Source organism: Brachypodium distachyon, chromosome 1 (genome assembly GCF_000005505.3).
Source record: "Brachypodium distachyon strain Bd21 chromosome 1, Brachypodium_distachyon_v3.0, whole genome shotgun sequence".
NCBI classification, from domain to species: Eukaryota; Viridiplantae; Streptophyta; class Magnoliopsida; order Poales; family Poaceae; genus Brachypodium; species Brachypodium distachyon.
Window position 1 is genome coordinate 56,854,574 of NC_016131.3, and position 24,921 is coordinate 56,879,494.

The following is a 24,921-nucleotide window of genomic DNA, read 5'->3' on the forward strand; positions in this document are numbered from 1 at the left end:
GAGAGGATTTAAATCGTACAAGTCAAATGCATAGCAGATTTGTACATCTCAACATGCTGGCTGGAAGTTCATCGACTGGTAACAACAAAAATTAGAACGGGGACGAGGCGGCTGTAGTACATGCGATTCGAGAAGGATGCTGGAGAGGCGCACGTGTGTTTGGGTTAATGGAGAAGAAGGCGCGGCCGTGATGTGGAGGACAAGGGGGCACAGGATGCGCAGAGGTGAGGATCGGCGGTTCGGGTTTGAGGAGGAGGAGGTTGCAGAGGCAGGTTCTTGAGTCTTGACGGGCACGACGCGCGGCCAGCGTCGTGATGACGCCGATCAGGACGAAAGCGCCAGCGCCGACGACATGCGCAGATTGGGATCGATCGGATGTTCTTCAGCTAACGATCAACTGAGAAAAAAATCAATTAAAAGAAAAGACTAAACTACCCTTATGAATGGAAGGTCAGATTTAAATGGTACTCCATCCTCTCGACCAGGAGTACTGGGGTACCGGAAAAATTCTCTAAATTAGTCTATGAATTAATTTATTAATTTGAATATTTGATGTTGCTTGCTCTGTTCCAAGTGTGTTCAAGTGGATCCATGAGCATAGAGTACGCATATACCGCATTGTCTGTAGATCCCAAAACTTTGGATCACTCAATGCATGCATGTATATACAGTAGCGCCGATCTATATATTTGGGCCGTGTGTTAACGATTAACAGAAACTCGGACCACCCCGAGAAATTAAATTCTAAGCATACAAATTGTAGCCTTGAATTATACACCTACACTCACGCACGAGCTGGAAGCTGTTAATAATCGCGACACTCGTGCAGTACGTACGTGTACGTATAGTACGGAACGAAATTTTGGACGGATCGATCGTATTAATATGCTCCTGGATTTGGTGGTACATACAAGATTTAATCATACAGATATACATAAAGCGCACGGCTCAGACGTACGCACGTCGGTATGTGAGACGTCTCGCACAGAAGATAGAACCAACCAAAGAACGAACGGACGAACACAGCTTAGCCTGTTGTGCTTAATTGCATTTCTGGTGAGCAACAGCTGGTCCTGAAAACCACAGCACACGTTCGTTCGCCAGTTCGTACGTACGTAAATGTACCCAACTGGTCCTGGAAAACGAAAAGAAAAGAACAAGCACAAGATCCAGATCGATCGTCTGGAACCGAACTTTGGATCAAAACATGCATGATTTGGAGGCTCTCCAGTATGAGCACTGATTTGACTGGAAGCTAATTAAATTAAGGTACAGCTAGCTAATCGATCATGACTTGGCTTTCGATAATGCTTCGTAATAGCAGCATCCGTCGATCTGAAGGAGAAGCACTGCTTCTAGTCGCCATCAGACAGGGTTTGGATCTAGCAAACCATATAAACAGATAAATAATACTACTCCAGTACGTTTATTATAACCTGGATGGCTAGATTGCTGCTAAGATGCAGTGCACGTACGTGATGCCACTCTGTGTCTTGACAAATTCGTCTAGAACCTGCTGAAAACCGTGGGCAACTGCCGTCTCTTCACTGTACTTATATATAATCAGATACTCCTACGTGCCTAGATCACCGTACATGCATGCTGCACATCTCGATTAATTTGTGGTCATATAAATACGTATCTCTTCTTTGCGTCGGAAATTTTGGAAACTTTCATACAAAGTCAACCAATTATTTCCCTTTGGGGGTACAGACAGTTTCATTATATTACTTGAACTCTTCCATTGACCAAAGGATCGATACAGAGCATTTAGCTGAAAACTAACCCATGGCAATGCAACTACTGCCGTTTTCTCCGTCCAACAAAAGATATCTTAAATTTGTTAACATTTGGATATATATAAATACATTCAAATTTAGTTAAAGTTGAGACATCTTTTGTTGAACAGAGAAATTAAAATTAAGTACTACATTTCCTGGCAAGCAATCAAGAAGATTTCCCGCAGAAAAATAAGGTTAATATGTATACTCCTATGTAGAATGTGAATTGAAGAAGGCACCTGCCGTGACAATACGGGCACTTTGTTTAGAAAAGGAAACCAACTGCGGCTGGAAGGAAAGGGCAGTGATTGGAGCTAGCTAGCTGTTGGTTGGGGTTGGATTTGGATGGGGTTCAGGCTGGCTGAAAGCCCCTGACTAGCTAACCCCAACAGCACCCCGGCCGGCCGGGCTCCATCTCCATGGACGGCTTGCTGGTTGTTGGACAAGGAACCGGCAAGGTACCTGAACCTCTGGCGCAATATTTTGCTGCTTCTGTCATTTTAGGCAGCCAATCGCTTGCGTTTTCTTTTTAGGTCGATCAGATCGCCGTCAACGTCAGTCTACTCATAGGAGCATTTTGTGGTGGAATGCGAAGCAGAGCAGATGAGGGAGAGATGATGTAGGTGATGAAGTAAGGTCTATCGGCATCTCCAGTAGGAAAAATTGGCATCTTTATACAATACATCATCATGTAACCACTTCAATAGGTTGCATGTTAGTTATATAATCAGAGGCGAGAAAATATGCATGGTTATTCTCTCATCTTGCCTTAGGGCTTGTGCATGGGTTGTATGTTAATCTACATACTCACTCCGTTCAATAAAAGATGTCTCAAAATTGTCAAAATTTGGATATATTTAGACATAATTTAGTGTATAGGTGCATTCAAATTTAGTCAAAGTTGAGACGTTTTTTGTGGATGGGGGTGTTAAGTCTATAGGATCATCTAGGTGTAAATCCATCGGTAGATTGCTGTTCTGTGAATCAACATGCATTCGGGTATGGGGCTAGAGAGAGAGAGAGAGAAGGATAGAGGGATTTGTACCTTCGCCTTGGGACGACAAGGAGCTTGACGGAGCGGCCATGTCAACGGTGAGGGAGAGACGGCGGGGAGCGAAGGCGGCGGCGGACCTTCCCGTCGCTTTTGCGCAAACCCTAGATCGGTCTTGGGGTTGTCGGTGAGGGGTTTTGGTTACGCAGTCGAACCTCGTAACTTGTGCCCGGCCCCCCTCACCTCTTTATATTGCGCTGCGCGACAGGGGCCCGCCAACCATAGTGGGTTGGACGCCCCCGATCTGGGCGCGTTAGATCAAGGACCCGGTGGGCCGTTGGGCCCACACGATGGAGATCACCCTAACATTCTCCCCGTTGATCTCAACTTTTCTTTTAACTGTATACTTTTTACTTTACTCGTTCCACCACCGATTAGTACGTAGAGCATGTTTCATCGTCTCAGCTCAATTGCTGATAGAATCAGATAGCTACAACGTGCCTTTCTGTGTTGAAACAAATTCAGTTTATTTTCGGGCCAATCTTTATCCAGGAATCATAGGCTTTCCCTTAAACCCAAGCCGGCTAAGTGTTCCTTGAACATACTGGGTGGTAGGCCTTTCGTAAGTGGATCCGCAAGCATATTTTTTGTCCTTATATGCTCGAAACTTATAGTGTGATCCTGGATTTTATCTTTCACAACATAAAACTTTATCTCTATTGATTTGATAGCATTACTCGACTTGTTGTTGTGAGTATAGAATACTGCGGGCTGATTATCGCAATACATCTTTAGTGGTTTGTCGATACAATCCACCACTTTCAAGTCAGGCATAAATTTCTTTAACCATATCGCCTGCCCCGTGACCTCATAACATGCTATAAATTCTGCATACATCATGGATGATGCAACTATTGACTGTTTGGAGCTTCTCCACGAAATAGCCTCGCCTGCAAGAGTGAATACATATCCTGACGTGGATTTTCTATCATCTCTGTCTCCCGCAAAATCTACATCTGAATACCCTCTTATCTCTAGGGAATCAGATCTTCTATATGTTAGCATGAGGTCTTTTGTGCCTTGCGCATAACGCAATGCTTTCTTTATCATTTTCCAGTGCTCTATGCCTGGATTTTCTTGGTATCTACCAAGTATCCCGGTGATAAAAGCTAAGTCAGCGCGAGTGCACACTTGTGCATACTATAGGCTTCCAATGGCCGAAGCATATGGAACCAGATCGATCTCATATTGACTTTTGGGACATTAAAATTTCCCGAAACTGTCGCCCTTGACTATAGGAGCAAGTGTGGCATTGCTCGCATGCATATTGTATTTTTTTAGAATCTTTTCTAAATATGCCTTTTGCGATAGTCCTAGAACCCCATTTTTCCTATCTCGATGAATTTCTATGCCCAAGACATATGACGCTTCATCAAGATCTTTCATATCAAAATTTGAGAACAAAAGCTTCTTTGTTTCTAGTAGTAGACTGACATCACTGCTAGCAAGCAAGATATCATCCGCATACAAGATTAGGAAAATATATTTTCCACTTTTAAACTTTGCATAAACGCAGTTATCCTCAACATTCTCTTTAAACCCAAATTTCTTAATAGTTTCATTAAACTTTAGATACCACTATCTTGAGTCTTGCTTTAATTCATAAATGGATTTCGTTAGGCGGCATCCCACGTTTTCCTTGCCTTCCATGATAAAAACCCTTGGGTTGTTTCATGTAGACCTTTTCTTCTAAATCCCCATTTAGAAATGCCGTCCTTACATCCATCTGATGTAGCTCTAAATCAAAATGTGCCACTAGTGCCATTATTATTCTGAAGGAATCTTTCCATGAGGACTGGTGAAAATGTCTCATTGTAATCTATTCCTTCTCTTTGTGTAAATCCTTTTGCCACGAGTCGTGCTTTGTACTTTTCTGTATTCTCTCTACAGTCATATTTGGTTTCTTAGACCCATTTACAGCCTATCATTTTGGCTCTTTTAGGAATTTCTTCTAAGTCCCAAGCTTCGTTAGAACTCATCGATCTCATCTCATCTTCCATGGCCTCCAGCCACTTCGATGAGTGAGAACTACTCATGGCTTCTTCATATGAAATGGGATCATTCTTCATATGAACTCTTTCTGTATTATAAACTTTATAATCTTTTGGAATGGCTGACATTTTAACTCCTTGAGACCTTCTAGGGGGCTCAATTTCTGGCACGTTTTGTGTCTCTACATGTGGCGCATGTTCAGGCTGCTGCACCTCCCTTTCATGTGCAGCAATGGGTTGAGTCGGCTCCTGACGAACAGGTTCCGGACCTTCACTCATTGTTGTCATGTGTGGAGTTGCAACAGGTGTCGGCACCACAATCTCAGGGATTGTCGGTGCGTCAACAACAGGTAGTGAAAAGAATGGCTCCTCAGTCATCGGATTAGGTGCATGCACCCTCTTCTCCTCAAGATCAACTTTCTGAGCTACCGTGCTCCCCCTCATCATTTCGTCCCGTAAGAAGACGGCGTATCTCGTTTCCACAAACTTTGTGTATCTGTCTGGACAGTAGAAACGAAAACCTTTTGATCTTTCCGGGTAGCCAATTAAATGGCAACTCAGTGTCTTGGTATCCAATTTTGCAATATTTGGCTTAAATACTTTGGCCTCAGCTGGGCTTACCAACATCCGCGGGTGTTGTAGAGAGGACAGTCTTCCTGTCCACAGCTCGTATGGTGTTTTGGGCACCGACTTTCTTGGCACTCTATTGAGAATGTGAATGGTGGTTTTTAATGCCTCCATCCACAATCCCAATGATAATGTGAAATAACTCATCATACTGCGCACCATATCCATAAGAGTATAGGTTACGCCTTTCAGCTACTCCATTTTACTGAGGCTCGGCCAGCATTGAATATTGGGCAACTATTCCAGTCTCCTGTAGGAACCTTGCAAAAGGTCCAAGGACTTGGCCATATGGGGTGTGCCGACCGTAGTACTCCCCCCACGGTCGGATCTTACTATCTTTATCTTTTTGTCATGCTGATTTTCAACTTCAGCCTTGAATATTTTAAATTTATCCAACGTTTTTGACCTTTCTTTTATTGGATAAATGTAACCGTAACGGGAGTAGACGTCTGTGAATGTTATGAACAAATCATAACCATCCACACTTTTCACAGGAAATGGTCCACAAATGCCAGTGTGAATAATTTCAAATGTGTTGGTGCTACGTATTGCACCTTTTACATACTTTTCGTTAATGCAATCTACGCATTGCTCTATTTCTGAGAACTCTAATGGAGGAAGAATTTCTGTTTTAACAAATCTTTCTATTCTTTCCCTCGAAATATGGCCCAAACGACAGTGCCATAATTTTGATGATTCATTAGTCCTCTTCCTTTTCTTTTGTACTTTTTCCGACGCGGCAACGTGTTCATTCACTTTACACACAAAATGTACATTTTCACGCATGGATAATAAATAAAGCTCATTGTGAAGGAAGGCTACACCCACACAATCATTATTAAACCATATGGCACACTTGCCATGTCCAAAATGACATTCATAATCAACTTTGTCCAAACGTGATACACTAATCAAGTTTCTGTGTAATGAAGGAACATAAAACACATCTCTAAGCAGGATCGTGAATCCATCGGGAAGTTCCAAGGAGATGTCGCCGACAGCTTCTACGTCCGCTTGGACTCCATTTGCAACTTCAATGCATCTTTCGTTTCTTTGCGTAGTCCGCGTCGAAAGAAATCCCTGTAAAGAATTTGCAACATGAACAGTTGCACCAGAGTCAATCCACCAAGTAGATTTCGAAAACTGTGTATACAAGGATTTATTTACAAAGTAAATTGAGTTTATGCCATTCTTTGCCATGATTGACTTTAGCCAATCCAGGCAATTTTTCTTGTAATGCCCGGTCTTCTTGCAGTGCAGACATGTATCTTTGTCCACTGGAAAAGACTTTTGCTGCTGCTGATGTTGCATGGGAGCTTTACCATGTGGCTTTGAAGTAGAACTTTGATTGCCTTGAGCGAAGTTCTTTTTCTTATTATCCCTCACATCGTTCAGGGAATCACCATATGAGGATTTAATTATGTCCTCTTCTTGCACACACATGGCTATAGTTTTTTCAATATCCCACCGCTCTGGTTGCATATTATAGTTGACAACAAAAGTGTCAAACTCTTTTGGCAATGAAGCCATAACCAAATGAACAAGCATTGCAGGCTTAATCTCTAGATCAGCATTCATGGGTTTCAACTTAGAAGCCATGTTGCTCATCCTGAAGATATGCTCTCTTATGCCATGTCCTCCTCCTGTGTACTTTTCTGTCACCAGCTGCTTCAGCAGCTGGGTAGCATATATTTTGAAGAACTAGTGAGCTGGGTCTTTATCTTTTCAAGATACTCCCCTACGGAAGCACACTCTTCAATTGAGCCCACAATAGCATGCTTAATTGTGTTCTTCATAAAAGCCATGCAGTTTTGTTGCGGTGAGCCACTTTTTGTTCTCGAGGCTGTATGACATCTCCAATGGAGCATACTCCCTCTTCTTTTTCTCCCAAGCAACATCATCATCTTTTACATCCCTGACTGGTTCTGTAGGCTTTGGTGGCTGTGGAGTGCAACCACCCAGTCCACCTCGGCACAAACAAAAGCCAGATCAATTTTCTTTCTCCACTCAATGTAGTTGTCACCCCTGAGGGTTGGTACGTCCTTGAGGCATCCCATCAAGTAGTACCCTCCTAAAACCATAATGACATGAGAAGATAACAACAATTGCATGCGTTAATCCAACGTTGGTCAAAATTAATTCATACAACTATTTGTGCAATTTAATCTATATCACCGTTGTGCAGAAAATAGAATTAAATGCACACTTTAACCATTAATCATGATCATGCTATTAATGACGTTGGTCAAGAAAAAATAACAGCATCACAATTAACATAAAACACTTTTAATCATGTTCTTTGCATATCTAAACAACACTTTTAAACTATTTGCAGCGGAAACTATGAACAAAAATTATAACTTTATACTTTTCAGAAGCATCATTTTGCACTTACTATTTCCTAAAACAAACATCTCGTTGGTTCAGTTTGAATAGGATAAAAAATGAGACCAAATACAGCAAAACTGAACTTAAAACAGTAAAAGAATACTTCTATTAATTAGCAAATGAACTATAATGCACCCTGGCCCGAGGCCTGCCACGCACACGCGGCCCACGGCCGCCGCCCTGCAGACGCGGCCCACTCGACGTGCGCAGCCCGCGGCTCTGTGGCTGCTCTTGCGGCCCGCAACTTGACCTGCTTGCGGCCTGGCACACGGCCCATGGCCTCTTTTGCTCACGCGGCCCACGGCTCACGCCAGGGTCAATCTCGACCGCTGATTTGCTTCGGACGACTGTCCGTGAAAATCGACTGCATAAAACAGCCGCCGGCCAGAAAACCCTAACGTGGAATAAACCCTAGCTATTCCTGCTTCCTCTTGATGGCGGCGGCAGGGTACCCTTCGGCCGCCCGCCGACGACCGCCTACTCGGCGACGGCGAGCCCACGCCCCTCCCGCCGCCCTCTCTTTTCTCTTTCTGGCACCGGCGTTCTCTCCGGCGTTGAGGCGTGGCGTCGTCATCGGTTCCATGCCGGCGCGCGCGTCGCCGTCAAGGGACTAGCGGCCGACGACCGGCGGCGGGAGGCGGCTGTCCGTTTCGGGTAAGCCTCTCTTTTAGTCTTTTAGGGTTTGCCCTTTTTCTTTTGATTTGCTTTTCTTTCTTCTTTTTCTTTCTCTTATCCGACGGATCTACAAGCCTAAAGTGGCTCTGATACCAATGTTAAGTCTCTAGGATCATCTAGGTGTAAATCCATCGGTAGATTGTTGTTCTATGAATCAACATGGCATTCGAGTATGGGGCTAGAGAGAGAGAGAGAGAGAAGGATAGAGAGATGTGTACCTTTGCCTTGGGACGACGAGGAGCTTGACGGAGCGGCCATGTTGACGGTGAGGGAGAGACGGTGGGGAGCGACGGCGGTGGCGAAGCTTCCCGTCGCTTCTGCGCAAACCCTAGATCGGTCTTGGGGTTGTCGGTGGGGGGTTTTGGCTATGCAGTCGAAACTCGTAACTTGTGTCCTGGTCCCCTCACCTCTTTATATTGCGCAGCGCGACAGGGGCCCGCCAACCATAGTGGGTTGGGCGCCCTCGATCTGGGCACGTTAGATCTTGGGCCGGTGGGCCTTGGGCCCACACGGTGAAGATCACCCTAACATGAGGAAGTATAATATTTCTTTTTTTTCATTTAATGTGGAATGACCAGCGTCTAGCATACAACTGTTGGAGATGCCCTGATATCGGAGGAAAGTTCGATCACCTGAACCCCCACGGTGCCGCTTGCCAGACCGTTCAGCAAGCTTGGCGTTGGATCCTCGTTTAGAGCATGTGCCGTTTCATTTTTATTGAGTAAAACTCTTATAAATCACATAACTGCCACTCTGGGCGGTTGTATGTGGTATCCCAAATCTCCGGCTCAGCTTGTCGTAACTCGTAACCGCATTTCAAATAGGGGAGCAAAGGTATAAACTCCTACTCCCTTCGTTTCATAATTTTTGTCAAAATATTACATGTATCTAGATATTTTTAGGAATAGATACATTCATTTTTGAACAAATTTGAGACAAGAATTATGGAACGGAGGTAGTATTCAATAAGAACTTGAAAATTTTAAATCATCCCCATTAGATGTGAACTAAACGGATCAAATGAAAAGCGAAACCTCTAATAAATTAAATGTTAGCTATTCCACCTTTTGTCCGATCCATTTATTAGAGATCAGATGGTTAGGTTTGAAGTTTTCACTAATATTTTAGACCCACAAGTTTGGTTGACCGGACAAACAAGACGCTCGGATTTCAACATTTGGCCTTCAAATTTGGAGTTCATAGTAGTTTGTAAAAATTAGTTCCCCTCGGAAGAAAATCTTGAAAAGAGAATGATTGATCTAAGTCAAAATTTTCATGAGCAAGTACAAACTTGTGGTTGGCTATGAACCTGGAATGGAATGGTAGTTATATATATATATATATACGGAGTATAATATTTTTCCTAATATTTGTAGCATAGTGATGTTATGATTTTTTTTTTACCTTTTAACCCAGGGCGCGCACTGTGGCGGCCACCACGTGTTTTTGAACGGATGGAGTACTAGCATTTTGCATGCCGTGAAAAGAGCTCGGCGGCAGCGTTCGTGGCTGCGCAGGCCGAGGAGCCAAGCCAGAGACAGCTCAAACGACCCACCCTGGTCCCTGGCTGGCCTTCTCGTCAGTCAAAAGGAGCTTCAGCTTCAACAGCAGCTGCTGCGGCACAGGCTGGCCGCACAAACAGCGCCAATCCCAACCACCGCTTGCCTAAAACAAGGAACGGAAAAGCCTTTTTCCCCTCCTCTCCTCGCCTGCACTCCACTCCACGACGCTCCCACCCAGCAGCACTAGCTGCAGCTCACTCGCTGACACCTCCCTGGCCCAACCATGCCACGCTGCCGCCATGCGCTTGCGCGCGCGGCGAAGCGGGAAAGAAGGAAGGAAATGGGGAACGAGTGGTGGCAAAAAACAAACGAGGTGCCGTACGTACGTACCAAAAGCAACGACGACGGAGTGAATGGACATCCCATGTGCCACCGGGTCCCAACGCCCGCTGCAGCCGTGCCCGTGCTCCTGCTTCTTTCCAGCTCGGAGAACGCCGAGCTAGACTAGTACGGTCCCTTCCCCATGGCCACCATCGTACTAGTACTCCAGCTTCAAATGCCGCTTCAAGTGCCGTAAAAATTTGGATTAGAAGAGCTCTTCCACAAGTTTTCCCTCAAAATTTAAGTTTCGAAACATTCCTCCGTTGATTTGTCGGCCGCAAGAAACATTTTGATAGCACACCGAACACGACCACAATGGCTATTCAGATCCATCACGGCCGAAGAAAAGAAACACTGGAATTAAAACTTGGACATGGACACACAAAACACACGCACAAAGACATGAACTCGCTCCTACTTTTACTTCTTCTAGACTTTAAAAAGCACCTAGAAGACTAAAACACAAACTACTGCAAATGACACACGGAACAGAAACTTGATCACACCGCACGCACCAAAAATCACGAGTTGTGATCTTAGAACAAACGAAACAAAAAAACCGCCTGATGATCTGATTCTGATCCCTCTCGAAAAAACAGAGACCAGAACCCCAACAGACGCACAATCACGATCCCGGATCCCCCTTTCTCTCTCGATCAATCCGGCCACTATCTCCCTGTACATTTTGTGGCCGCATTCTTCGCAAATCAGATCCCAAAACACCTCTCCTTCGATTCGTCTCAGGCAGTGAAGCTCAACCATCCATGCTCAAATCTTCCGGTACGTTACCGGAGCGAGTCGGAGCGGGTGCTGGAGAGCTCGCGGCGGAGGCGGTGCGAGAAGAGCCTGCACGCGTCCATGCTCAGATCCACCGCCGCCGCCAGCGCCACGAACGCGGCCGCGTCCTCGGCGCACCCGACGTGCGCCACCCCGACCTCCACCGTGGGCCGGCTGCACCGCCCTTCCCCCTGCACCGCCGCCGACATCACGAACCCGCCGCGGCCGTGGCAGCAGCTCCCGAGCGCCGCCGCCGCGTACCCCGTCAGGTCCCCGCTCCCCCTCGGGCTGCACGCCGGCGACCCGCTCCGCCCGAACGGCTGCGCCGCCGTGAGGTCGATCGCGAACCTGCCCCCGCGGGACGACGGGATGGCGGACTCCGCCACGGAGACGCCGGTGCCCATGCCCGTCGGGTGGTCCGGGAGGAGGAGCTCGAAGCGGTACCCCAGGCTGTCGCCGCCGGCCGCGCTCGCGCCGCGCTCCCGCCAGCATTCCAGACGGCCCCATGGCTTCCATGTCCCGTCGCCCGGCCGGAGCACCAGCCATGCGCCGGGGTTTGAGCGGCTGACCCTGTCGGAGCCTGGGATTGCCACGAATGGCGTCACCATGGATGCCAGCGCCACCGGGGAGCCTGAGAGGTCGTGGACTGTCACCGACCACCCTTTCCTCTCCTTCCCCAAGCGCTCTCTGTCCGACCCGAACGAGGTTAGCCAGTTCCTCGTCCCAGGATCCGAGTGCATTGACCTGGAATTTCACGAATCCAGTCAGAACAATGCGACATCGAAGCTACAATTGGAATTGAGACGAGGAAAAGGAATATTTACCGGGAACGGAGGTCGGAGTTGGTGCGGCAGGAGAACTTGCAGGTGAACATGGGCTGCTTCATGGCGCCCTGCACCTGGAGCACCTGCGGGCTGCACTCGGGCTCGCCGTCGAACTCGAACACGAACCGCGGGTCGGGCTCCGCGCGGACCGTCAGGTTCAGCTGCGCCTGCGCCACCCCAGATTTCCGCCCGGAGGCGCCGCGCTTGGGGATGCAGAGCCAGCCGCTGTGGAAGACGACGGGCTTCCCCGCCGCGGACTTGAGGTCGAGCGGGATGACGACCTTCCCGAGCAGCCGGCCGGAGTTGACGCCGCAGGTGACGCCGCGCCGGCCCGCGTACACGGCCACTTTCAGCCTGGCGGAGCGGGTGCCGAAGAGGGAGGGCTTCGCCGTGGCGCGGTCCAGGTCGGCCTTGGAGAGGTGGAAGGCGGCGGCGAGCGCGCCCGTCGTGGCGGGACCCTGGCCCTGGGAGGCGTCGTCGGAAGGGAGGAGCGGCGCGGCGGCCGTCTGGAGAGGGAGCTTGTTGAGGCGGATCCGGCAGTAGCAGGGCGAGGTGGTCGGGTGCACGCCGGCTCCCGCCCCCGCAGGCCGCGGCGCCACCGGCATTTTGAGCGCCAGGTTGCCGACCAGCACCCGCACGTACGGGCACGGGTCCATGGATCTCTCTCTCAGACACACACAGCCTCAAGGTTTATGAATGAAAATCACCGGTCCTCTCCGTTGTGGTGCAACAATGGCGATGGCGGAGGAGGAAGAAGGGGGAAGGAAGCTTTTGGGTGGAGGCGGATGGGCAAGGTGTGGTGACGAGGGATCATAGCGGTATAAAGGCCGCCTTTGGGCGTCGCCAGCCTGGATCCCTCCTGTGAACCTCCTATAGTCAGTCCTTTCCCAGCCCATGCACAGACAGGTGGGTCCTCGTATAACCGGTCCACAGGTCACTGACAGAGGTATCAGGTAGCGCGGGTGTCTCTGTTGGACAATGCGTGCGGGGGCGAGAGGAGCAGCTGCGGCCGCACCGGATCCCGGGCAGCTGGCGGGGCCCACTTCACCGGCTTCCCTCCCTCGCGGTTACTGAAGAAATCCTTCCCTTCGCTGGTTTCACTTTCACTTCGGCGGTGCGGTGAAAAAAGAGGGAGGGAAAGCGGGCCGGGGAAGGGCCCGCGGCGTCGGTGAGCCCTGGTCATGATGGCTCAGTGGGGTCTTGGGTGTTTGGCCGGTCCCACTGCCAGTGGCAGCAGGCACGTTCGACTACACTATCTTCTGCAACGGTTCTCGTGGGGTTTGTTTGTTTGCCCGGACCATTGGACAAATGTAACGGAAACAATGCAGCGTGTTCTACGCAAAAGAGAGTAGTAGAGTAGCAACAGATGAAGATGAGCCGAGCTCCCGGGACTAACGGCAGTGAAAAAATAACTGTCAGGAGCTGGCTTCAGTAGATACAGATTCTACTGCAGGATACTTGGAGTAAAACACAACTTTACAGTGCTTCTGCAAGTCTAATCCCTCCTGACGTACTAGCATACATGCATGATTGGGCTACGAGAAGTACGTATGTTACATTTTTGTTTGGACCGTAGAGTACACACGAATGTTATTGGTAGAACGAATGAGTATAAACAAACGGCGTGGGAGTGGATGGAGTGCAGATTCATTCGTTCTGCACTGTTCATTCTGTATTTGAATCGCGTGCTACAGTGAACAGTCGCCGTGACAAAATGCTGCCGCACATGCTGCTACGGATAAAGAAAAAGGGCAGTTTAGATAAAACTCCACGCGATAGGGAATCTCGAGCCTGAAAAACGGACAAGACCGGATGGATTGCCGATTTCGGCCTTACCTGTAAAAAATATTGCCGGAGAGATAACAATGATATTTTTTACACGCACGGGCGCAATAATGGGGGGTGATCGGATTGATTCCTCGCCGTGCTCGCAGCACGGCACAAGGTTTGAATACCCTTTTTTCACTGAGATCGTACTACTGACATTTTCAGCACTAGAAAATTCTAGGAAAACATAAAAGAATGTGAGAAAATGCGAGCGGCCAGGGCTGGGGCGTTTGTTGGAGTCCAGCTGTGAACAGGCTGTCGCGAGTCACGACGGGCAGGGCAAATGGTTTTGGCGTCCTAATCTGGGGGTGTTGTTATCCATTTTTTAAAACTGGAAAGTCAGGTTCACAAATTTTTTGTGTATTTAATTGAAACGAGTGGGCCCATCCCTTAGTTGGCTGGATGAGGGTTTTGGCTGGCCCGCCGTGCGTGGCGCCAGCTGTGAGCTCGAGCTATCTGCTGCAATGCATGGGCCAACTGCTGCACGTACGACACGCTGTACAAATTAGCCCAACTTGAGTCTCTCTCTCTCTTTTTTTTTAAACCAACTTGAGTCTCTCTCTGATCAGAAAATTCAGAAGAAGCAGTCCTAACGTGCTCGGAATTAATTCAAAGCTGGGGGGTGATGTAATCAGATGCAAAGGAAGGAAAACACTGGTGATCGTCGTCGATCTTCGATCTGAGAATTAAGAGGAAGAAGACGAGGACGAAGTCGTGCGAATCATAATAAAAGTGAGTAACTCAGGACTGTGCAGTGCAGGGAGAGATGCAAAATTGTGACTCTTAGGATACCTTTTGACCATTTTTACTTCAACCAAATTGAAATGATTTTTTAAAAATTAGTTCATTTGTTTGAACTAAAAAGTGTCAAAGGGTACCCTGAGGATCACATGTTGCAACCCTATGCAGGCTAGGAAACAAAGCCACCTAAATCTTGACATTTACGATGATTACACTGTGTCTCGCTTGACTGGCCTCCCCTATCTGCACATCTGCACATGGAAGTGGGACAATGCAGCAAAGAACAGAGATTAACAAGATAACAAGCGGCGCCCAGAACGTACGTACAATCTGCTGCTGCCCTGTACTGTACAAAATAAAACAATGGCTCGTACTAGTACACGTGAGGGCGTATAACTACACAACAGTGACACAGAGCTGGGCCATGGATTTGCCTCTCTCGCCTGCCATTTGGATTCGAATTCAGTTCAGCTTGAATTCATTTGCATGGGCATTTTCTAAACAGCTGTAGCAACTTAATTTGATGAATGTTTCTTGGCCTTTAACTGGGGCTGCAGCTAGCTAGCTGGATTTTGGCTTGGCTAACCTCTCTCTGCTCTGTCCTACACTGTCCCAGTTGGTACTACTACGTCTCGATTAGGGTTTCTTTAGTGCCTTCTTCTTTTTGTTTAATTAGTGGCTGACAGCGGTTGGTCATATATGTCTTCTTTATCAAGAGCTGTGTGCGCGCTCCAGCCTAGCTTAAATTGCCTTTGAAGCTTGGCTTACCCTTAGACCAGCGCATGCATGTATATAGTTCTCCTCTTCGAAAAAGTATATTCTTGGTGTGGTACGACTTTCGTAATTGAAAAGTGCATCGTTAGCTGTTTGCTGCCTAGTATACCATAGCACTGTATTCTCTATTGCTACCTCGTTGACATTGGACCATAAGTTTACTGAATCAAAACATTGTTCTGAATGTGGCTTTTGTTTTCAGTTCGATCGGGACAAAAATGCTCATTTTCCCCATAAATGAACTTGCCTCCGAAAGAAAAAGAAAACATAGGTAAACCTTTTAATATCTCTTGACATTTACAATTTTGTTTTCTCGATCGAGTCTGTTGTTTTTACCGCTCTTGGATACAGAAGCTAGCTTCTTTCAAAAAAAATAATTAATTCTTTCAAAAAAAAAGATACAGAAGCTAGCATTGGAGGGCTACTGTGCAAAGGACAAGACGGATATGTATATAAATACGGCTACCAGATTTCCAGAGTTTAATGATTAATAAGCATCCAATACATGTACTCCTATAGGGTATCATGATTCGTAATACTACCACACAACATAGGATTCGATCCACCTGCATTTTGTACTTTTTAATTACAAGTACACACCACTAAACAATTATGCAATATATATAATTAACCTCGCCGATCGAAGGAGTTTGCAGTATTTTTTAACCCCCAACTTGCCGGAGCCGGCCTATTATAAACTCTCTAAACCACAGTTAGTCAGAACTTATATATACATAACCTGCTGCATCCAGGTGATCAGCAGTTTGACCGGCCAGGTGTGATCTACGCTGCCGGCCATGACAGGAGAACCGTTAAAAGCCTGCCTGCCACCAGCATTTCTTGTATGATTTCTTTTCTTGTGATGCGAGGAGATTATGTATGTTTGATCAGATAGATATCGTGATGACCAGAAGATGGTTAATTTCAGCACCTGGTTCGATTAAGCAGCTCTAAGCTGACTTAGCATTCGAGAGTGAGATTACACTTTTATATCAACTCAAAAGTATGAATAATCTTTCGGCTATGCAACATGTTTTTCCTTTCTTACCGAACAACCTTTTCTCTTAGATGAAAATGTCAAGATGTTTGGTTTCAGTTAGAATTCAATTGAACTTTGTGAATTTGAATTCAATCGCCCTATCTAAACAGCAGCTTTGAATGTTTCTTCACTTGCTGCTGCTGCAAGGGCCTGAGGCTAATCTCTTTCTGTGTCTCCCTATCTGTTCTGTCCTGGAGTGTCCCAGTTGGCAGTACATCCTAATTAGCGTTTATTTAACTAGTGCTGCACGTCTTAATTTTGTTTGATTGGGTCCTGACAGCGGTTGGTTACGGTTTCTTTATCACGATCCGTGCACTCCAGCCTAGCTTAAATTACCTTTGAAGCTTGGCTTAGACCAGCGCAGGCATACAATATAGTTCTCCTCTTCGAAAAGTGCATTCTTGGTGGTACCACTTTCATAATTCAAAAGTGCATCGTCAGTTGTTTGCTAGCATATATAGCACCTTAATTACATCCTTTGTTTGATTATTTACATGTCCAAGCATTTGTGGTGTATATCTTTTGACATACTGAAGCAACTTTTATTGAACCTATTGTTCCGGGATCTAGCGCTCGAGCGAGAGCAATTACATTTTACGGACACAACGAAGCATAGCAAGACAACTCTACAACGACAAGATTGATGTATATACACATATAGTACTTATTCTGATCCTAAATTTTTGTCGCTGTTTTAGTTAACGATGACAATTTAAGATTGGGGAGAGAGTATCTAATGATTCATATACTACTGGAGTACAACATAGGATTCCACCTGCACGTTTTAACTGGAAGTACACGACGAAACAAGCAATATAGCCTCGCCGAACGAGCTTGCAGTTTTTTTAATCACTACAGCTAGCTAGCTTGCAGGCGCAGAGCAAGAGTACAAATGGAACCTGTTAAACTCACTGAACCACAGTTAGCCAGAGTTTATATAACCTGCTGCATCCAGGGGAGTAGTTTGACTGGCCAGGTGTGGTCGTTGCTGCGACAGGAGAAGCATTAAAAAATCCAGCTAGCCACGTGACCTTTTTTTTAAGACATGGATTACAATGCAGAGACACCTGTACTGTACACCATCATAAGAACGTACTTACACAACATTTACAGAAAACCAGAGACGTGGAAGCTGCCTTGAGATTTGATGAAATCACCATCAACACTTTGTGATTGACAGGCACGTCACTTCTCACTGAAACGACAATTCAGTTCCACAAGCCATATGACGGCTAATCTGCCGGCCCATTTGATCTCCCTGGTGGGCTGGGTTACCCTATGCTTTATTTATTCTGGTGGGCTGGGTTACCCTATGTTTTATTTATTCTGGTGGGCTGGGTTACCCTATGTTTTATTTATTTATTTGTCTCAGCACATCGTCAATGTTTGATGAGATCGTGCTGACACAAGGAGGAGATGGACTGAGCACCTGGTTCGATTTTAGCGGCTAGCTATAAGCATTTTCGAATTAGCACTCGAGAGTGAGGTTATTACATGCACTCTCTAACGCAGTAACACCAAGTCCCTTTATTGTACGCCAAGGGAAGGGTTACTGGGCCGGGTTTGGAACATCACAGGGTTTGCCTATACACATTGTCAGTCCCTCCATCAATACGTGAAATGAGGTCGTGACAGAACAAATGAAAATTTAAGTTGGGGATCTTATCATCTGACCTTCACGAAGGTATACTTACTCTCCGGTTTTCTGGAAGAGAACTCCGGCACTTTATCTCATCCATCTCTTGGGGGAAGATTTTAGGCCTTCATAAGTGTATTTTGTATGAGAGCATGGATTGCCTATGCGAATATTAAATGTTTGATGGAACCAGGAGAATATGTTTGGAGTACTAAATGTTTGATGGAACCAGGAGAATATGTTTGGAGTACTAAATATAGTACTTGTGGAAATTTTATGGCTCGGATCAACAGCGCGTCCGCTAGCTATGTTGATCTGTGGCCAAGACAACCCTGAGTTTGTAGGGGAGCAGTAACCAGAGCAGGTAGTGAAGTTGTAAAAAAAATTATAGATCTAGGAATTTTAGGTATAATTGGAAGTTGATTTTATTAGTCCTTCATATTTGATGAATTCGGTTGGTACTTTCCTCCACTCTAGCTGGGAGGTCCTAAGTTTTCGTTAAAATTTTTATAGAGTTTGGATAGAAGTTCCTAAAATCAAGTAAAATTATGTTCAAAATTTGTTAAGTTTGTTCGAAAACCTCTTACAAAATAGTTGGTGGTATTTGGCTTTTGGTTGAAAGTTCTCTAGTTGAAAAATCTTAAATCTTTAGCTGAAAGTTTTTCCTTGCTTGCCAGTGCCGGTTGAGACAGAGATGGTGGAAGTGAATCAAAATTCTTAAAGCGGGAAACAACAGTTGGCTGTTGTCTCTTCGCAAAAAATAAAATAAAATAGTTGGCTGTTGTCAAAATTGACGGTGCCTTACACGTACGTATCCGTGCAATGCCTTAGTTAGCACTGGCCTTCACCTTGATAGGCTTCGTGCTTTTCCCCTTAATTAACTCATGAAGTTCCATTGCCTCGTTCCATGGGAGGCATTCTTCATGTTGCTAATACTATAGTCGAGCCAACACATACATGTACGAATTAGTGGTCGAAAGAAGACATTTTATCTAGTACCTATGAAGTGACTAAGTATATGAAATAACAGACATATACACTACACCCAAAGAGGTCTCCGTACGGTTCCAAGAATGTTTAATTTTCTTTAGTCTTCTAGAAGCACCAATGACCAAGAATGTTTAATTTATTCTTTAGTCTTCTAGAAGCACCAATGACAAGTAAGTTCACACCATCTACGAGCGTATTACAGATAGATCGATGGAATGGCTCCTAATGATTTGGATGTAATCAATGTGAATAAATCGCCAGTGAATTTAGATTACCATTATGACCTGTACAGGAAGTTGGATAAGCATTGTGTTATTCATTCGTTCCAAAGTATTCGACCAACGTTTATCGACTTGCATAATGTGGTAGTTGATTACTACATATCTTATTGCCCATTAAAGACTTCAAGGATATGAGCCTAGTCAAAGAGCAACGGAGGTAATCTTTAATCACCATTCAATTTGGGTGTATAGATAAGGATGAACCAAAACTTCCATTTATATCCCCCACCCCTTAAAAAAGTATTATTTGAACACAACTTACACATACGTTGTTTCGTAATTGTCTCTGACAAATGGACCTAGAATTCCTATACAAAGAAGGGCCCATCCGTCAGTGATTTGTTGTAATTACTAATTATGTTTCGGTATAGACTCTTATCATGTTGTTTGCATTTAATACCCGTTTTTCTATATAAGAGAGTCCCCCTCCTGTTTCTTGCCAAACACATCCATATCTCATATGGTTAGCCAGTGGTAGGTGGTAAATCTGTAGTTTCCATAGACCTTTGTAGCAAACTAGTTGTTTGTGTGAGTCATGCTAAGGGGGCGTGTACCTAGGAGGGAAAGACGGTTGGGTGTGCAGTATATAGGGGATAATAGAGCGCGCGATATCACTTTCTACAAGCGGCGTAGCGGTCTATTCAAGAGCGCTACTGACTTGCACTCCCTCACAAACGCGAGGGTTGCTGTCATCCTGGAGACAGACAACGGAAGAATGCACTCATTTGGAACTCCGTTTGCTGATCCAATTGTTGATGCTTTCTTGTCACGAGATCCACCAATAGAGCCGTTGACCGACCAGGCAACGACTGACAGGATCACACTGCTGCAGAGTGAGGTGGCTCGTTTGGACATGGAGAACACGATGGAGGTCAGTAAAGCAAAACTCACCACCAAGCGTGTCAAGGAGATCCAAGATGAGAACCCGGGCATGGGTGTAAACCTTCTCTTGGCCAGGAAAGAAGATCTCAATCTCGAAGATCTGACCAAGTTGTTCAATGAACTCTCATGCGTCGAGCAAAACATTGCTCGTCGTGTGCCCCCACTGCATCGTGTTCATGAACAGAATGGGCCAAGCATGTCAACATACCATCCACAAGTTCCATCATGGGGTCTCATGGCGACCCTTCCTTCGTCACTGCATTCATCCTCATCTGATCTATTGATGGATCATGTGTTGGCACCAAATTTTCCTGTGCAGGTACCAGAAACATTGCAGCCCGTGCCACCTGCTATGTCGCCACCGATTCTTAATCAGGTACAAGAGCTACCTTCACCATTACAATCTCATCTTCAGATCCAAGCAAGTCCTGACAACGTAGTGGAGCCACCTCAGAACAACATAAATCCTGACTCCACCTTCGAACCCATTGAGGAGGCTTCACCATTGTTGGACTACACTGGTGGTGATAACTTTGGTATTGATGACCCGTTTGGCTATGAACACTGGTCTTATGCTCTTTCCGATCTGCCGTACTACACTAGTTTTCTAGAGACATTTGGTACTGATGTAGGCCAAGCTGAGATGGGGAATGGTGGATGGGTCAATGCGCCGCCAGAATCTTCTTCTGATAGGGGAGATGCTAGTAATTCTTCTGATAGGAAAACTTCGTGATCTGCCATTTTGAAGCTATGTCGACAGCAATATCAAGTTATCCATTACTAGTGTTTTGTCATTTCGGCTAGGATGTTATAGGCTTGTTTTTTATCCTGATGTTTTGTGCTCGTTTGAGCTAGCTAGGATGTTGCAATTAATTTCTGTAATAATTCCCTTCAGGGGTGAACCTGGTTCTTCCGTTAGAATTGAATACTCAGTTCCTTCATTTTGTTGAAAAGAAAAGGCGTTTTGTATCTCGTGGATGTGAAAACAAAAACATGTGTTCGCAAAAATGTCCTATGAACCTAGCTATTGTTAAAATAAGAGGAAAATAATTTGACCGTAGAGATTAAAAATCGTACTGTTATCCTATAGTCCACATAGATTAAATTATTTCATCTGTTGATCATAGAATTTGATGGTATATATATTTGAAAATTAATGCATCGATAATATGATCCAGTCACCTACGTTTGTAAGCGAGAGATGGAGTCTGGCTAGAGCATAGGTACAACTATGAGCCACCCTGCCTCAGCACAATCCGGACAGAGTCCGGAATACATGCATCGATCAATATGTGCAAATCTAAAGTATGTACGAGTCCAACTCCAAATATGTTTTTCATGGCAGACTGGTCTGCATTACGAACACACCACTCTGAGACTCGATCAACATGTCCAATTTCAGCAAGGGTACGTACGTAACCTGTAAAAATTAAAGGGCCCTATGCGGTCTCAGGAACACAAATTATATTGAAGCGGAAGCAAATTGCTAAGAGAGACCACCAATCGAGTTAGTAGATTTAGGCTAGTTTAACCACCACACAATCATGCTTTTGCCACTTGGCTTGCTAATTTCAGATAGATTTGTAATCTAGTTTCCTGTACAGTTTTTTTTATCAATATATGACTGTAGGCATTTTTGTCTACAGTCTTTCACACCTTCAAAAAAAAAATATTACCACACAATCAGTCCCTCGGGATAATAAGTAGATGACCATGACACAAGGCCTTCACCATTTAGAGGGGCCATAAACCTGAGTACCATGGTGTCAATGTAAATACATACCCCCTAAAAGTCTCAAACTACTTCATGTTCTCCATCCGTCTACTCCGAACCTCTACAGCTACTTGGATAAAATGCGGCATAATTGTGCATATGATTAACGATTTATACCCAATGCGGCTATTCATGGAAATTATCAATTTTCATCTTTTACTACTTCAATTTTCATACATAAAACATAGTTGTACTCTCAAAATCCATTTGTAAAAATATGATAGAACTGATATCGAAATTCAGATGCGGAGCTCCGTGTAAAATTACTATTTTTCATGTGTACCTTTATTTCAAACGTTATACATAAAATAGAATTTATCCTAAAATTGGACTATTTAAGTTATTTATATGGAAGTTCTCGAAAAATGAAATTACAAGTTCATTCCGTATTTCTAGTTTCACATATAATATTTAACTTTTTGTATTTATTCACCTAGTAAAAGCTGTAACTATTGTAAGTGTTTGAAATAAATTTGAACATTCTAATTCGTCAATAATCGGAAGGGCACCACAGGCTGCCCTACCTATTAGGTCAATACCTGATGACCTCGCAATCCTCCAATAGTAGGTTATGGCTTTCTCCTTATGAGAGTATGAGTACATCGCTGCCGTTTGCTAGGGCATCTAGCTCAAGCGCCTTCTTAATGTTGCTGATCGTCTCAGGCAGAAGGACGACGCCACCGTGTTGTGTGTCAACAACAAGTCTGCCATCGCCCTGTGCAAGAGGCTGGTTGTCCATGATGAGAGAAAGAATAGGCAGACACTCTACCACTTCATCAGGCAGTGTGTCGATGGCAGCTACATTGACATCCACTACACCAATACACAGAAGACCAATGTACTTTGTGACATCTTGACGAAGTCAGCCTGTGTCAACTTCCAGGAGCTGTGGACATCATTTTTAAAAAGGAGGAATAAACCCGGCCTCTGCATCAATAATTCACACAACCGTATGTTATTACTTAGTATCACGTCATTAAATCAAGACACATCAAAGATCTCCGATACACTCACGCGTCATCACATAACCTATTGCGAGCTTAACAAATAGGACACAGATAGACCTCTTGTTCCGCATGACCTATTATGAATCAATCAGCCACCCGTTCAATCCCCGAGCTACCATCTCCAACCGCTTGTACCCAATAGCCGTGAAAACCAGCAGCTCCGCTCGCTGCAATGGGAAGCAAGTACAGATCCAGTGTGTGGTGAGATAGATAACCTGCAAAAAATAGAAACTCTATGCTTAGCCTTGTTGAGATGGATTTAGTTAGTTTGTTTTCTTTTCTATTTTGTCACTTCATGTATCATCGCATGCGCAAACGTCATGTGCTGGCAGTGCATGTAGGAGTCATGTAATGTGTGCATAACATAACCATGGTCCGAGACGTGGGATGGCACAAATTTTATGGGCACAGTTGGTGCAAGCCACAATCAAAATTTCTTTGAATGAAAGGATCAGAGAAGGACACAAAGTCGAACCCTTTCGCAACACAAAATCTTTGTTTCCTGTTCGCATGAGTTTCAATACCTTTAGAGAACAACCAAAAATAGGAAATAAATGTCCCCAATCATCTTAAGTTGGATAGATTACTCACTTTAACACTTATGATCGATTGACTGCACCAGGTGTTTAGGCAAAAAACTTGTAACTAACAGGTTTCCTCACCCCGAAACATCCATTCCAATGTGGGGTCAACATGTCTTGCTTTTCCTATTTATCTCTAGCCATCACATTTGATTTCAGTTGGAAAATTTCTCCACTCTAGTTGGGAGGTCCTAAGTTTTGGTTCAATTTTTGGATTGAAGTTCCTGAAATCTGGTAGGTGAAGTTTAAAAAACTATGTTCAAAGTTTGTTAAATTTGTTTGGAAACCTCTCAGGAAATGGTTGAATCTATGTGTCTTTGGTTGAAAGTTCTTCAGGTATAGTTGAAAACTCTTAGATCTTTAGCTGGAAGTTCTTAAAGCGGTAAGCAGCAGTCAGCCTGACAACTTTCAGGTCTTGTCAAAATTGTCATCGCCTTACACATATCTGTTCAATTCTTTAGTTAGCATCTCCCTTAACCTTGATAGGTTATTGCGCTTTTCCCCTTAAATATAAAGTTCCATTGCCTCGTTCCAAGGTAGTCATTCTTCATGTTGCTAATACTCAAGCAGCGGTTGAAATATACATTTTACCTTCTACATGAAGTGACTTAGCTAGTATACAAAAAAGTGCTGACATATACACTACACCCAACAAAAATGTCACCGCACAGTTCCAAGAAATGTTTCAATTATTCTTTAGTCTTCTAGAAGCAACAAAGCCCGAAAGCAAGTTTGCTAGTACGAGCGTATTATGAATAGATCACAGGGCTCCTAAGGATTTGGATATAATCAATGTGATCACTAAAGGATTTGTATGGAAATATTTGCCAACGGATATAGATAAGCTCTGTGATCAGTATAGGAAGTTGAATAAGCATCCTGTCATGCATCGATCTACACCAAAGTTTTTGGATAATGAACAATTCCAAATAACGCCGTGGATGTACCCACATATCAATTCGTTAACTATTTTAAACAAGGACGTGAATGTACATTTGTAGACATTATATATGAATAATTTCATATAAGGATGTGGACGTACTCACATGAAAAATGTAAGACTACGGTGTTGAACCTATTTTAGTTGACATGTTTGCAAGGCTTGAGGAATGAACATCTAAAGATATCGTTTTTTAGAGTACAAAACTAATTCTAATGTTATCTATATGTATGGTCTTTCTAGTAGAGGACCCAGATCTTGATATGTATAGGTCTTTCTAGTAGAGGACCCAGATATTGAGTCAATCTTTTAGCGTCTCTATATGTACGAATACGCGTAAAATAAAACCTTGTCAAACACGTTTATTCCATTTGAAACATGAGATGACCAAAACTTATCACCTCTTGTATATGTTTGCTGACAATTAAGTCCATCCTTAAATCAATGGCTTT

General features: G+C 44.7%; 2 protein-coding genes across 2 annotated transcripts; one reads left to right on the plus strand and one right to left on the minus strand.

The window, feature by feature from the left end:
- Window positions 1–10,712: 10,712 nt before the first annotated feature.
- Window positions 10,713–12,815, minus strand: LOC100825031. Its single transcript, XM_003557571.4, has 2 exons — window positions 11,998–12,815; window positions 10,713–11,917 (listed from the first exon to the last, which is right to left on the minus strand). The coding sequence occupies exons 1-2, from the start codon at window positions 12,651–12,653 to the stop codon at window positions 11,182–11,184; spliced, it is 1,392 nt and encodes a 463-aa protein (XP_003557619.1). The 5' UTR covers window positions 12,654–12,815; the 3' UTR covers window positions 10,713–11,181.
- A 7,005-nt stretch (window positions 12,816–19,820) lies between these two features.
- LOC104582322 (floral homeotic protein GLOBOSA) lies at window positions 19,821–20,964 on the plus strand. Its single transcript, XM_010231781.2, has one exon. It carries the CDS (start codon window positions 19,821–19,823, stop codon window positions 20,898–20,900), a length of 1,080 nt encoding a protein of 359 aa, XP_010230083.1. The 3' UTR covers window positions 20,901–20,964.
- The last annotated feature ends 3,957 nt before the right edge of the window (window positions 20,965–24,921 follow it).